Source organism: Megalobrama amblycephala, linkage group LG11 (genome assembly GCF_018812025.1).
Source record: "Megalobrama amblycephala isolate DHTTF-2021 linkage group LG11, ASM1881202v1, whole genome shotgun sequence".
Classification (NCBI taxonomy): Eukaryota; Metazoa; Chordata; class Actinopteri; order Cypriniformes; family Xenocyprididae; genus Megalobrama; species Megalobrama amblycephala.
This window is the reverse complement of record NC_063054.1, coordinates 24,624,837-24,638,928: the sequence shown is the minus strand read 5'-3', so window position 1 is coordinate 24,638,928 and position 14,092 is coordinate 24,624,837. Positions and strand designations below refer to the sequence as shown.

General features: G+C 36.3%; 1 protein-coding gene across 5 annotated transcripts in view; it reads left to right on the top strand.

Annotated features, from left to right (window-relative positions):
• Nucleotides 1–1,171: 1,171 nt before the first annotated feature.
• The window catches only part of adgb (androglobin), a 54,869-nt gene continuing 41,948 nt past the window's right edge, over nucleotides 1,172–14,092 (top strand). For 2 of the 5 annotated variants that reach the window (XM_048206908.1, XM_048206905.1), the window contains exons 1-8: nucleotides 1,172–1,520; nucleotides 2,163–2,298; nucleotides 2,568–2,657; nucleotides 4,930–5,001; nucleotides 5,118–5,315; nucleotides 6,453–6,592; nucleotides 7,578–7,667; nucleotides 10,938–11,089. In XM_048206908.1, the coding sequence (XP_048062865.1) occupies nucleotides 1,444–1,520; nucleotides 2,163–2,298; nucleotides 2,568–2,657; nucleotides 4,930–5,001; nucleotides 5,118–5,315; nucleotides 6,453–6,592; nucleotides 7,578–7,667; nucleotides 10,938–11,089 (955 nt within the window). In that variant the 5' untranslated portion in view covers nucleotides 1,172–1,443. The remainder of the gene's footprint in view (nucleotides 1,521–2,162; nucleotides 2,299–2,567; nucleotides 2,658–4,929; nucleotides 5,002–5,117; nucleotides 5,316–6,452; nucleotides 6,593–7,577; nucleotides 7,668–10,937; nucleotides 11,090–14,092) is intronic. The other 3 variants (XM_048206907.1, XM_048206904.1, XM_048206903.1) reach the window with 2 other exon arrangements.

Below are 14,092 nucleotides of genomic sequence, written 5' to 3'. Positions count from 1 at the left end.
CATGGGATTTTCTTTGTATGCTCAATAAATATTTGAGAGAATGTGCCTCAAATTCAAAATTCTAACAAAAGTGTCATAATATGATAATATAAAAAAATGTTTAAGTTATCTTAAGGTGGAGGATGAGCTGGAGTGTCATCGATTTCACAAATTTCAGACAATTATCCAATTATAGCTATTTAAGTGGTTAGTTCACCCAAAAATTAAAATAATGTAATTTATTACTCACCTGTAAGATCTTCATTCATCTTCCGAACACAAATTAAGTTATTGCTGATGAAATCCGATGGCTCAGTGAGGTCTATTCAAGCTCTCAAGGTTCATAAAGGTACTAAAAACATATTTAAATCAGTTAATGTGAGTTCAGTGGTTCTATCTTAATACTGTAAAGCATCAAGAATAATTTTTGTGCGCCAAAAAAAATAAAGACTTTTCAACAATATCTATGGGCCGATTTCAAAACAATGCTTCAGAGCTTTATGAATCGAATCAGTGAATCGGAGCGCCAAAGTCACGTGATTTCAGCAGTTTAGCCGTTTGATAGGAGATCCGAATCACTAATTCGAAACAAAAGATTCATAAAGCTCAGAAGCTTCATGAAGCAGTGTTTTGTTTAAGTTATTTTGTTGTTTTGGCGTACAAAAAGTATTCTTGTCGCTTTATAAGATAGAACCACTGAACTCACATGAACTGTTTCAAATATGTTTTAGTACTTTATGGACCTTGAGAGCTTGAAAGGCTTTGCGCTCAATGGCTCACTGAGCCATCAGATTTCATCAACAATATCTTAATTTGTGTTCCGAAGATGAACGAAGGTGAAGAACGATATGAAGGTGTGTAATGAATGACATTATTTACATTTTTGGGTGAACTAACCCTTTAAGAGGCTGTGGATTGTAGAATGATTCCTGAACAAATTATTCTTTTGAGTCGGATCTGTTTTCAACGCTTTGAACCGAGAACCGTTTCATTCGAACGTCAGTCGAGAAATAAACATTTGGATTCAAACGAGGTTTTGAATTTATATATTTATAAGTCAAAGAAACAAAATTAATGGTGACTTTTTAAAAATAATAAAATATGTCAGGTGTCGCATGGTGACATATTTTTGGAATCGGTTCTTTGAAAAGAACTGTTCGAAAGAAAAGAGAAGCCAGTATGTCTTTCCATCGCTAAAGTAGATAGACATTAGAGTTTGTTTGAGGAGGTCAGGACAGGAGGAGTTCACTGGCGCGAGGTGGTAAATAATAAAGCTCTGCGCTCGAGCTGTCGGCAATCCCAAGCGATCCTGTCGCCTAGCAACATGGCAAACTTTCCCTACTGCAAACAGTCTCACCCTGGACATCGTTTCCTTTTCATCATTATCTTCTGTGCTTTCATAAGCCAAGTGTTGCTTCAAACCATGAACTCTTAGATTAGAAATAAGGCCTACATACACTTGCAATGTCGAAGTCACCCAAGAAAAAGGCGTCCTCATCCAGCCTCGTCGCTTCCTCGCCTGGACACTCTCCCAAAAAAGAGTAAGATTTGACTAATACAACCTTCCTGTGTTGATGGTATCGAAATATTTCAATAATATAGATCAATCACAACTTATATAAATATTAAAACCTTTACCTTATATCTTTACTGTATCATATTTGTCAATAGCTTACAGAAGTTGTTTATGTTTTAATTAGTACAACATTTAAGGTATTTACGGATTATTTTGCCAGTTATGAATTTACCATACAAATTTGTGTTTGGCAAGTTAATTTATTGCATTTCCTTGTAGCTTTTATGTTGCCTAACACTAAATGTGTGTTTATTTTTTTTACATTAACAACAACAGGCTTACTTTTTACCATCAATAACGGATAATTACATTTTCTAACATAGGTTCAAACATAGGTTAATGACATAGTTCTATTAATGTTTCACTCCTGTTATAAATAAAATTCCATTAAATTCAGTTAGATTTGCATTTCCTGAAAAAATACCAGTGTTTGGGAATAAAGTAATAGGTACCTTGCTAGTAATATGATGATAAGAATTGAAAAGATCAATCACTAGTCAATATGCAAATTCAAATGCTTACATTGTAAGTACCAATAATGAAATGATTATTTTAAATAGTGATCTATTTTAATAGATTACATTAAAAAGCAAAGCACTGTCTCTAGAGCGTCTTCAGTGGTCAGTGCATCAGAAAGCCCAGAAGAGCCAAAGAAGATTCTCATCTCTCTCTGGCCGGAGTGGAGCGACACTGAGGTCAATGCAGAGAAATGGGATGCAACTAAAGCCTCTAAGGAGAACAAGGTGAGTATTAATGAAAAGAACAGGACTGAATATTCAGTGTTTTTCAAAATAATGTCAATGTTGGTCCACTGGTAAGAGTAGAAATCTGTTTCAGCAAACTGCTTGGCTTGAGAGATGTAGCTTTGCAATTGATGAGTCAGAGTGTCTGGCACCATGCACTTTGTAATTTAATCAGTGCTTTTAAATTTCTTTTATTCTGTTTTGTATTTTCCCCCCGATTTGATTGCAAATCTAATACTGAGCCTTTTATGTAACAACATTGTCAACAGCTCTTTGATGATCCAGAAGGGAAGGTTGAACTTCCTGCCTCCTTGAGAATACACACTTGGAAACGTCCTTCAGAGTACATACTTAATAAGGTAAGGGTTAGCATCAGCCGTAGAAGTGATTACTTCACTGGCAGGTCCAACAAACTTGATAAAACTGCATGAACCTGGGTAGGTAAAGTTAAACAGAGTTTGTTTTTTTTAGTTTTGGCATAAAGAATTTTTGTTAGCTACTTTTCAAGTGTACTTGATTTAAGATTGTTTGAGTACAATATGAAGTACATGACCAACAGACACATGTTTGTGTTCACCTTGCTCTTTAATTGCATGTTTTTTGAGAAAATTCAATCTTATCTTCAAAGACGAGCTTAAAGGGTTAGTTCACACAAAAATTAAAATTCTGTCATTTATTACTTACCCTCATGCCGTTCCACACCCGTAAGACCTTCGTTAATCTTCAGAACACAAATTAAGATATTTTAGTTGAAATCCGATGGCTCCGTGAGGCTCCATAGGGAGCAATGACATTTCCTCTCTCAAGATCCATAAAGGTACTAAAAACATACTTAAATCAGTTCATGTGAGTACAGTGGTTCAATATTAATATTATAAAGCGACGAGAATATTTTTGGAGTGCCAAAAAACCCCAAAATAACAACTTATATAGTGATGGCCGATTTCAAAACACTGCTTCAGGAAGCATCGGAGCATAACGAATCAGCGTGTTGAATCTGCTGTTCGGAGCGCCAAAGTCACGTGATTTCAGCAGTTTGGCTGTTTGACATATGCTCGATATGCTGATTCATAACGCTCCGAAGCTTCCTGAAGCAGTGTTTTGAAATCGGCCATCACTATATAAGTCGTTATTTTGTTTTTTTTTGGCGCACCAAAAATATTCTCGTCGCTTTATAATATTAATATTGAACCACCGTACGCACATGAACTGATTTAAATATGTTTTTAGTACCTTTATGGATCTTGAGAGAGGAAGTGTCATTACTCCCTATGCAGGCCTCACGGAGCCATTGGATTTCAACTAAAATATCTTAATTTGTGTTCCGAAGATTAACAAAGCTCTTACGGGTGTGGAACGGCATGAGGGTAAGTCATAAATGACAGAATTTTCATTTTTGGGTGAACTAACCCTTTAATTTTGATTATGCATCTTTCATATGAGTTTGGATTGTGATTAAATTACCTCATGCCCAGCTGAACATTTCACAATTATTTCTCCATTTTGATGAGTCTAGGCAAGTCATTGGATGTTAAAATGTCACAACAAGCAGCAAAATCACAAGGCAGACAAGGCTAGGCACTAGAGCTCTAAAACCAATTATTTTTGCCATCTGACTAGCTGTATTTAAGATGTTTAATTGAGAGAACGAATGAAGGTCAGCTCTGTTGTCATTTCCATGGCAACATTTGGGATAAAAAGATGATTGCTGTGATTCTTCTCTACAAGTATGTGAGTGATACTAAGAGCCTTCAATTTACATGTGATTAAAAGTCCATTTACAGAAGATTATCAAATATTCATGGATTCATATCCCTCAGAGGGTCAATATGATCTGTGATAGTAGTGGGAAGAAAACATTTGAGATATTTTTCTAGTGAGACAAATGAGCAATATCACACGGTTACGAGTGTGATATTGCATTTATACAACAGTTTGACGGCACAAGTGTGTAAATAATGTAAGGAATAATTGACAATGGCCGTTGAATTCTTAGAAAATAAGGCATACCCAAGGTGGTAATGCGGCCACAACATGAAGCGGAACAGTGTAAACTCCTAAAACTACAGTTCGTGCTACAACAGGTGTAGTATTTGCAAAAATTACGGTGGATTTGCTCAGCCGCCATGATAGTCACTTCAAACGGAGTGGTACAAACGGTGAAAAGGAAGGAGTGCTGTTATCACTAAAATATCGCACGGCATGGCTAACAGCCAATCAGATTTGAGAACCAGAAAGAACTGTTTTAGATATTAGATATTAGATATATTTAAGAGTTTGGGGTTGTTGTTTTTTAAGTTTTTGAAAGAAGTCACCAAGGCTGCATTTATTTGATCAAAAATACAGTAAAACCAGTAAAATCAGCAAATATTATTACAGTTTAAAGTACCATTTTTTTTTTTTTAATATACTGTACATGACTCCAGTCTTCAGTGTCAAATGTTCTTTTAAAAATCATTCTAATATCATGTTTTGGTGCTCAAGAAACATTTCCTATTATTATGAATGTCGAAAATAGTTTAGTTGCTTAATAATTTTGAAAAAAATATAATGTGGATTTTTTTTCGTAACAATGTAAAAGTCTTTATTGTCACTTTTGATCCATTTAATGTATCTTGCCCTTTAAAACAGACTCCTGTTGTGGTGGACAATAAATCTGCCTTTGACCTCACCTCAGCAAATGAGCATTTACTCTCAAGTGAGGTGAGTCAATAAATCACTTCAGATGGCTTGCGTTACTGATTAGAACAAAGAATGATTAGTTTTGTTGGCATTAATTTACACTGGGTCACTCTTCGCCCCGCACGCCGATTTCACAGCTTATTCGATGGGTCATTAGTGAGTTCTACATTCTGTGGAAAGTCTACAACACAGGAGATGACAAGGCCGTCTCCACGGAAACGGTTCCCAACCTTTGGAGACCCTGGGAACACATCTACTCCCTTTGTAAAGCAGAGAAGGATCACATGCCCCTCTATAATGCCTATGGGAAGTATGTCATTAAACTCTACTGGATGGTAAGCTCAGGTTGAGTATAGACACCATATTAAATATTTTTATTGAAAACCTGTTGTGAACTACATTCACTGCATTTCCTTTCAGCTTTGTGTCGCTTTTGTTGTTGAATAACTAGAACAGTTTTGTAACAAAAATTCAATGAAAACTGAAAGTTATGTTCTTCATTGGAAAAAAATAAAATAAAATAATTCAGCAAAAATGACATTTCTGTCATCATAAACTCACCCTCATGTTAATTCGAAATCACAAGATTTTTTTTTCACTAAAGGATCTTTAATGAATGAGAGGTTCACACAAAATTGCCAAATATGCTATAGCATTAAAATGTACACAACGTGTTGTGCTGCTCAACACCTATTGTAGCATTTGTCCATTTGTCTTCTAACGCTAGAAGGACACTGTGTCCTTTAGGCAGTGATTAAGTGAGAACACAATGCTTATCTGGGAGCCTAGAGAGTTGGTAGAGCCGTGACTGTCAGGCTGTTCTACGCTCTGGGCACGGGCAATGAGAGAAACAATTTTTTACCTTAATGGCTCCTATTACTACATGAGCAAAGACTGCCCTGCACGCTGGTAACAGTGATTTGTTTGACAGGTGATATCAAAGAATAGTAAAGTAGCGCTCTCTCAGGTACAGGAGCATTTTAGATAAGGCCTATGTGCTGGGCATTAGTTATTTTGTTGCTGACTGATCTTCTAAGATCACTCTCTTTAATATAACTCCATTAAAATTAATGATGTTTATCACAGCATTTTACGCTACTGTGTACAAAATGCACTCTAATGAACCATGGGCTTTAAAGGCTCATCTGGCTTGTGATTGATGCACCTTTGGTTTTGTTTGTATTAACTAAGATGAATTTGATAGTGAGAAGATCATTAAAAACTGATTTTTTTTTACTTTGGTATATTTATTTAAAATATAGTGCATCCATGAGTAAATTAATGTTAACAAATGTTGAGCCACACAAATCTGACTATTAATGGCCTATCCAGATGGAATTTGCCATTATTATATGATAACTTTTTGCAGCACACAAAAACGGTTTTGGATGCTGAATTTTACTGAGATATTTTCGAGTATCTCAATAATGCTAATGAATGAGCTTTTTATAAGAATTGTTTCTGCTTTTTAGGGAAGTTGGAGGAAGATTACTGTTGATGACATGTTACCATTTGACAAGGATGATAACCTGCTGCTTCCTGCTACTACAAACCAATCAGAGCTTTGGCCCATGCTGTTGGCTAAGGGCATACTAAAGGTGGCCAGTACTGAGTGAGTATTTTTAAACATAATCCAAGCAATAAGCATCTGAATTGTCAAATAATCGGTTGAATTAGTTCACAAAACTAGTCTGAATGATTCATTCACAAATCTGACTGACCAGGTTCTCGACTTCAGCTTTTGTGACTAGACACTAGAATAGCCCACTGCAGTGGAGGTTTATTTGTGAGTAACGACATAAATTTCAGTTGATCATCTCAGAAAGCTTGGATAAAATGGGCCACTTTTATGAAATTTTGATGATGCTTTAGCGTCCTTTTTGAAATGGCAGTCTCCATGCATTGCATGCAAAGGAGCAAGTACATTATTCCCAGAAATTTGGTATTGTGCATCCCAGAAGAATGAAAGAGTAGATTCATTTTTTCATGGTGTAAATGTTTAATCTAGCTTAGGAAATGAGCCATCTCTGAGCCAGTTAATCATTCATGGTTCTAAATAAAATGTTCAGGAAACAAAAAGCACAATATTGTGCTTTCCAGATGTCAGTTTCCAGTTACCACTTATACATGCTGTAGAATTCATTACTGCCATTACTGGTGCTCACCTGAAGCCACTGTACATCCTGTTTGAAGTGTGCTCGTGCTCTTGTGTGGCAGTGATAATGATGGAATGTTTTTTTGCGTAAAGATGAACAGTGAAATCGTGCAGTTAATTAATAGCTGCCGGACTGGTTGAATACAGCATCCCGTGAGGCACAATTAGAGCATCAGCCATCTGGTTTCTTCAGAGAAAGAGAGCAAGAGGTCACACACAAACACACACACACACACATAGACATGCACAGATCAACGTCTGATATGACACAGTGGAACTGGAACTGAGTATGCATATTCATGCGGTCTTTATTGAAAGGAGAAGCATTGTTTTTTCTGGTATTTTAGGATGTACTCACACCTATTTGTATGTATTGTATGGCTGTCTGGCTAATAAGTAATAAGTGTTGATGTGTAATTGTGATATTGTTTTCTCTCTCCAGTATTCCAGTCTCAGGCTCTGGGAGAGAGATTGGAGATTTTACAGTCATCCACTGTCTCACCGGCTGGATACCGGAGATCATTCCTTTAAAGTGAGGCTCTCTTCAAACACTTCCTCTTAAAAATCTTAATGTACATGTTACATACTGTACCTTCCAAGGTTATTATAGTTTTGCATTTTTCATTAGTTTTTATTTTTATTTCGTTTTGACTTTTTGTTTTCAAATTCAGTTTAGTTTTAATTAGTTTTTAAAGTGGGTTTGCTAGTTTAGTTTAGTTTTTATTTTTTGAAAATGCTTAGTTTTAGTTTAGTTTTTATTAGTTTTAGTGTTAGTTTTAGTCTTTTTTTGTAATTTGGGTTATTTGTCAGGGGCAAGATTCAAAAAGGTCAGAAAAAATATTGTGTAATAATAACTCAACAAAAACATCATACAATTTTAGTAAATATTCATTCAAAAATAAAACCAGTACATAAAATGTACTGAGTCGAGTCGACATTTACACACTGACAAAGTTATATTCAGAATTAAAAATAATTTTATACCACTTTTTAATGTGTGTTTGTGTAAAGGTGTTCACGAGATACCAACCTTTCGCGAACTTTCTTTCAACGTCGAACAATCGTTCTCATGGAGACGCGGTGTGCACGGAGGGGAGGGGCTGTGTGTGTGTGTGTGTGTGTGTGTGTGTGTGTGAGAGAGACGCGTGAGTGAGAGACGCAGGGAAAGGAAATGCAGCTGAACGTTATTTGCTCTATGAAAGACATTGACAAAGACGAAAACTAAGGACATTTAATCTATAATTTTATTTTATTTTAGTTAGTTTTGCCAAACACACATTACAGTTTTAGTTAGTTATCGTTTTTTTGTAATGCCTCGTTTTTATTTTATTTCAGTTAATGACAAAGTTTTTTCCTACCTAGTTTTCGTTTTTTGTTCGTTTTCGTTAACGATTATAACCTTGGTACCTTCCTAAAGTTTTTAAAGGCTGTGGGGTATTAGTCAAAAGTCAGAGTAAATTCGTTATCATTTATTGGCTAATATGCAAGTTATTGAAATTATTAAATTATTGAAAGAATTATTTTTCTAATTACGTAATAATAGCACAGTTACAAATGGCCCTTTGGCAGCTGTGATGCCTGATGACTAGATTAAATGTGGACCAGGTTTCTTTTTTAAAGATTGTTTGGTCTGCGCATCTTTATCGCTTTACAGATTGATCGCTAATTAAGGTTAATACACAATGTACTGATTAGATCACAGTTTAGATATGCTTTATAAATACTTAAATAAGCTTTTTTCTATGTTCTTAATACATTTATTTATTTAACAAAATATTTTCATAGGCCTGGGAAAGGAGACACTGGGATAGGCTCCAGCATCCCCATGACCCTACATAGGACAAGCATTTGATCTCTTTTATAAATGCATGTTATTAATCTAATTGTGAACGATTCATCCATGTATATGTTTAATTTAAAAACTTGACATTTTTTGGCTCACATTCAGTTCTGCCACCATGCAAACAACAACTGATGGACAGAACCAAGTAGCCAACCTACATTTTTTTTCTTTTTCAATAATCGGTTTCACTCAGATGTACGTCACAATATGAAAGAAAAGACCTGTTGCTGCTTCTGTTGCATTGCGCCTTAAAAACACATAGAAACATATTTACAGATCTTTTACTGTAAATTGCATTAGATTTGCAATTTTTCAACACTCATTACTATAGTAACACTGAATTCTTCGCATTTATAAAATGTAATAAAACAAGTTTTTGCTTTTTTGAGAGCTTTTAGATAAGTTTTATTGTTATCAATCCATTCTCTCTGCCAATAGCTTTGTCTTGATGTCTGTGGTATGTGCTAACAAGCTTCATTAAGCTGTGCTCTGCGATCCACAGAATGTCCTTCTTTTCCTCACAGTGTGCACAGATGCCACCCTTATTAGGAGCAAATGGACTGCAGACACTATGCTGTTGTTCTGCAAACAAATGGCTGGCCTTCACTCTTGTTCCGGCTTTATCGAGTTACTGCAGGAATGTTGTTGTTGTGAAATTAGCATGTAACTTTCTTTTCTCTAGCGTTTGACTCTGTCTCTTTAGTTTGTTGTCACTTCCTCAGCATAACTCTCACATCTGCTCTGTTTTGGGAAACACGGCATGGTGTCTTGTAATTTACGCTCTGATGAGTTTCCGTGTTTCAGAGCCTCCTCAAGAGACCAGTATACACATTTTTGGAGAGCGTACGCTCGTATTTTGGAGAAATAAATTGCTGTGAGATGAGAGCACACGTCTTGCTGTCAAATCTTCTAGAGTGCTATCATTTTTTTTTGTTCAAGGCTTGGCTAGTGTGTGTATCAAAGTAGGGTCTCCTGAGGTCATTTACTTCATGTTGCTGCCCTGCAGGATCTTGGAGTCGTATCTCACTCCAACAGCTCACATATTTACCAGAACATCAGAAAGCCAAGAGAGTCCAAGAAAACCATGTAGCACATGATGGCAAAACAATTTGACATCTTTTCTGCATGAAATTAGAAAACGTGGTAACTAGCAAATTGAGTGAAAAGAAACTTTTCAAATATTACCAAGGATATACATGACCATTCAGCAGTTTGGGGTCAGTAAGATTTTGAATAGAAATGAATACTTTTATTCAGCAAGGACACATTAAATTGACCAAAAGTGACAGTAAAGACATTTACAATGTTTCAAATAGTTTGAAATAAATGCTGTTCTGTTGAACTGTATATTCATCGAATAATCCTAAAAAATGTAACGGTACAGAAATGTTACTTGAGCACCAATCAGCATATTAGAATGATTTCTGATGGCTCACGTGACAATGAAGGCTGGAGTAAAGGCTGTTGAAATATAAATATATAATACTTTTAAGAATATATTAAAATATAAAACGGTTATTTTAATAAGTACAGCCTTGGTGAGCAAAATAGACTTCTTTCAAAAAACATTAAAAAATAACTTTTGAAAGGTAGTGTTTGTTGAAGGTTAAAGACTCAAGTTGAATACAAGCAAGAGAGTGTGTTGTTTGTTTTTATTTGTTTTTATCGGTTTAGACCTTTATCCAAGCTGTAGTGATCCCTGTACCAGTTAATTGAGCATTGCTCGCCTTTCTTTAATTGCTGTTTATTGATTGGTTGACAGACCAGAGGCTTTGTTTGTTCAGCTTTATTAGTTTCATGCATTGACCCTGTGACTGGCCATTAAATTGATACAAGTCTTTTGTTTTTCCCAGGCTTAATCAATTGAGATTATTAAATAAGTTCACAGTAAAACCCTAATTAAGAGATGGAGATCAAAACATTTGATACTAATCATCCATGTGTTAATGTTGTTCCTAGATCCTGGTATACAGGGAAAATTTGGGAATTTCTAAGGAACAATATTCCTCAATTCCAGTTGGAGGAAGAGAGCTCAGAGGAGAAGAGCACGACTACAGATTCTAATGTGAACGAGATCAAGAGTGAATCTCCCACAGTACTAAAGAGCAGAGGTACCGTCCCGCACACACGCACACACACATCACAGTCATTTATCCCTTAACAGTATGTGACATGTCTGATTAAAAGACACCGGCAGAGAGAATAAATGAGAGAATCGATATGGCAAGATACCTGCTGTGCAAATGGCTCTTTAAGAGTGTTCTAATGGAACTTTAAAATCGTGACTTAAAGGTGCCCTAGATTCAAAAATTGAATTTACCTCGGCATAGTTAAATAACAAGAGTTCAGTACATGGAAAAGACATACAGTGAGTCTCAAACTCCATTGTTTCCTCCTTCTTATATAAATCTCATTTGTTTAAAAGACCTCCGAAGAACAGGCGAATCTCAACATAACACCGACTGTTACGTAACAGTCGGGGTGTACGCCCCCAATATTTGCATATGCCAGCCCATGTTCCCAACATTATGAAAGGCATTAGACAAGGGCAGCCAGTATTAACGTCTGGAGCAGCACAGCCGAATCATCAGACTAGGTAAGCAAGCAATAACAACAGCGAAAAATGGCAGATGGAGCAATAATAACTAAATAATAATCTAAATGTATCGTTAGCATGTTGCTAATGTACTGTTAAATGCGGTTAAAGTTACCATCGTTTATTACTGTATTCACGGAGACAAGAGCCGTCGCTCTTTTCATTTTTAAACACTTGCAGTCTGTATAATTCATAAACACAACTTCATTCTCTATAAATCTCTCCAACAGTGTGTAATGTTAGCCGTTAGCCACGGAGCACCATCAAACTCATTCAGAATCAAATGTAAACATCCAAATAAATACTATACTTACGCGATTAGACATGTTGCATGACGAACACTTTGTAAAGATCCATTTTGAGGGTTATATTAGCTGTGTCAACTTTGTTTATGCACTGTTTAAGGCAAGCACGAGCTCCGTGGGCGGGGAGCGTGAGCATTTAAAGGGGCCGCAGCCAAAATCAGCTCATATTTAATGATGCCCCAAAATAGGCAGTTAAAAAAATTAATTAAAAAAATCTATGGGGTATTTTGAGCTGAAACTTCACATACACATTCAGGGGACACCTTAGACTTATATTACATCTTTTAAAAAGACGTTCTATGGCACCTTTAAATAGCAAATGCGTTTGCACCCATTTGTGTGCCCATGGGTGTGCTGGTCTGAAAACGAGGTGTGTTCAGGCGCATTGTTGGGGCGTTGCTATTTTGAGGCAACTGAAATAGACTGCACCATTGACCAACTGAAACCTGGTCTAAAGTCAATGGCGCAATATTTTTTTTGTTATTTAAAGAGCACGTTAGTAACCTTTAGGCGGGTGCACAACGCTCATACATTCTGCTTATTACACACACACAGGGACACGTAGCAGCACACAAACATGCCAAATATTACAAATAAAAGGATTACATTGTAAAAGATTATTATTGTGTGCATAAAGATAAAAATGCTTTGGTGTGATCTAACGTCGCGCGTGAGCAGATCCATTTCCTCACTAGAGAATCGTTCAGTTTTTCTGCTTGCAAATTCCGCCATGTAAATAGCGAATCCGCCATGACGCAGGAGCAACTGGCTTTTAATGGGAATGGGAGATGAGACTCTGATTGATTAGTTGCATGTTACACCAAAAACACACCCATTACTCATTAAGAGAATAGGGACAACCCTTTTAGACCATGCCCCATCATTAAACTAGCAAAAGTGGATTCGGACATGCCCTAAGTGCACTTGGGCTGTGCGCTTTAGACAATGAGCTTAGATCGTTAAAATAGGGCACTTTAAGTCTTCTAAGTCTATGATACCTTGTGTTAACACTCTTTGTCAGTTGATATAGAGGCTAATGAAAACCATAATTATGATAATAATTGTAAATTCACAAGATTTTCATTCTGATTGTTGCAGTGTAGAGGTTTAATGGCATAGTGGTAACCTTTTGTCCCAATGCTTATAGGTACAATGGCAGTATTTATTGAGAGTAGGGATATTAATACCTATTTAACGCTTGAAATCATCAGGCCTCACATGATCAATCTGAAGCCATGTGGTTACCACTATAGAACTGTTGAGAGTGGAAGACCTCATGAAAATGTTTGATTTCAAACCTTTGAGGTAATCTCTGTGCTAGTACACTCCGAAAAGTTGACAGAATTAACCCTTTAGTAGCTTCAACCCTGCCCAAGTTTATATCCAACCTGCTTCAGCACATGTGAATTTCACACTGATGTGATTTTCATGTGGTCCTGAAGAGCTTGATTAGCAGGTTCAGGGTTGGAGTTAAACTCTCCAGGACAGTAGATCCCCAGGAGCAGGGTTGAAGACCTCTGCTTTAGCAGATATACAAATTTAAATTTTCTAGTCTCTTCTTGGAAAATTCATAAAATATTGATGATTTAATATTATGGTATTTTAAATGCATGATTTTCAGGACCTGAAAAGTAATTTTTATGGTAATGCTCAAATTATTTATTTGACTAGAAAGTACTCTTTATGAGTGTCTTGGAAAAAGTCATGGAAATGTATAATATCTTAAAATCATGAAAATGTATAATGTCTTAAAAAGACATGTAAATTGCTATAGTTAATAGAAAAATTTTTTGGTAATGCTCAAATTATTTATTCGGCTAGAGGTTACTGTCACAGTTCCCGTGTTCCCTCGTCTCCTGAACTCCATATCCCATAGTCCTCCTGTTCTCCACACCTGCACTCACTTCCCTCGTCTTCTCCCCATCATCACGGATCACCTTCACCTGGACCTCCTCGTCAGCACTCCCCATATAATGGACTCACTCCCTTTACTCCCTGTCCGTTCTCTGTTTAAGTTAAGTGTGTGTTTGGTGTTCTCTGCCTTCTGTTCATTAAAAGTGTTAAGTGTTTGTGGAAATTCGTATCAGCCTCATCTCTCTATCAACACCCGTAACAGTTACTCTTTGTGAGTGTCATAGAACAATATGGAAATTTTTAGTATCCTAAAAGGTCATGGATATTGCTAAAGTACATATAAATTTCTGGTAATACTC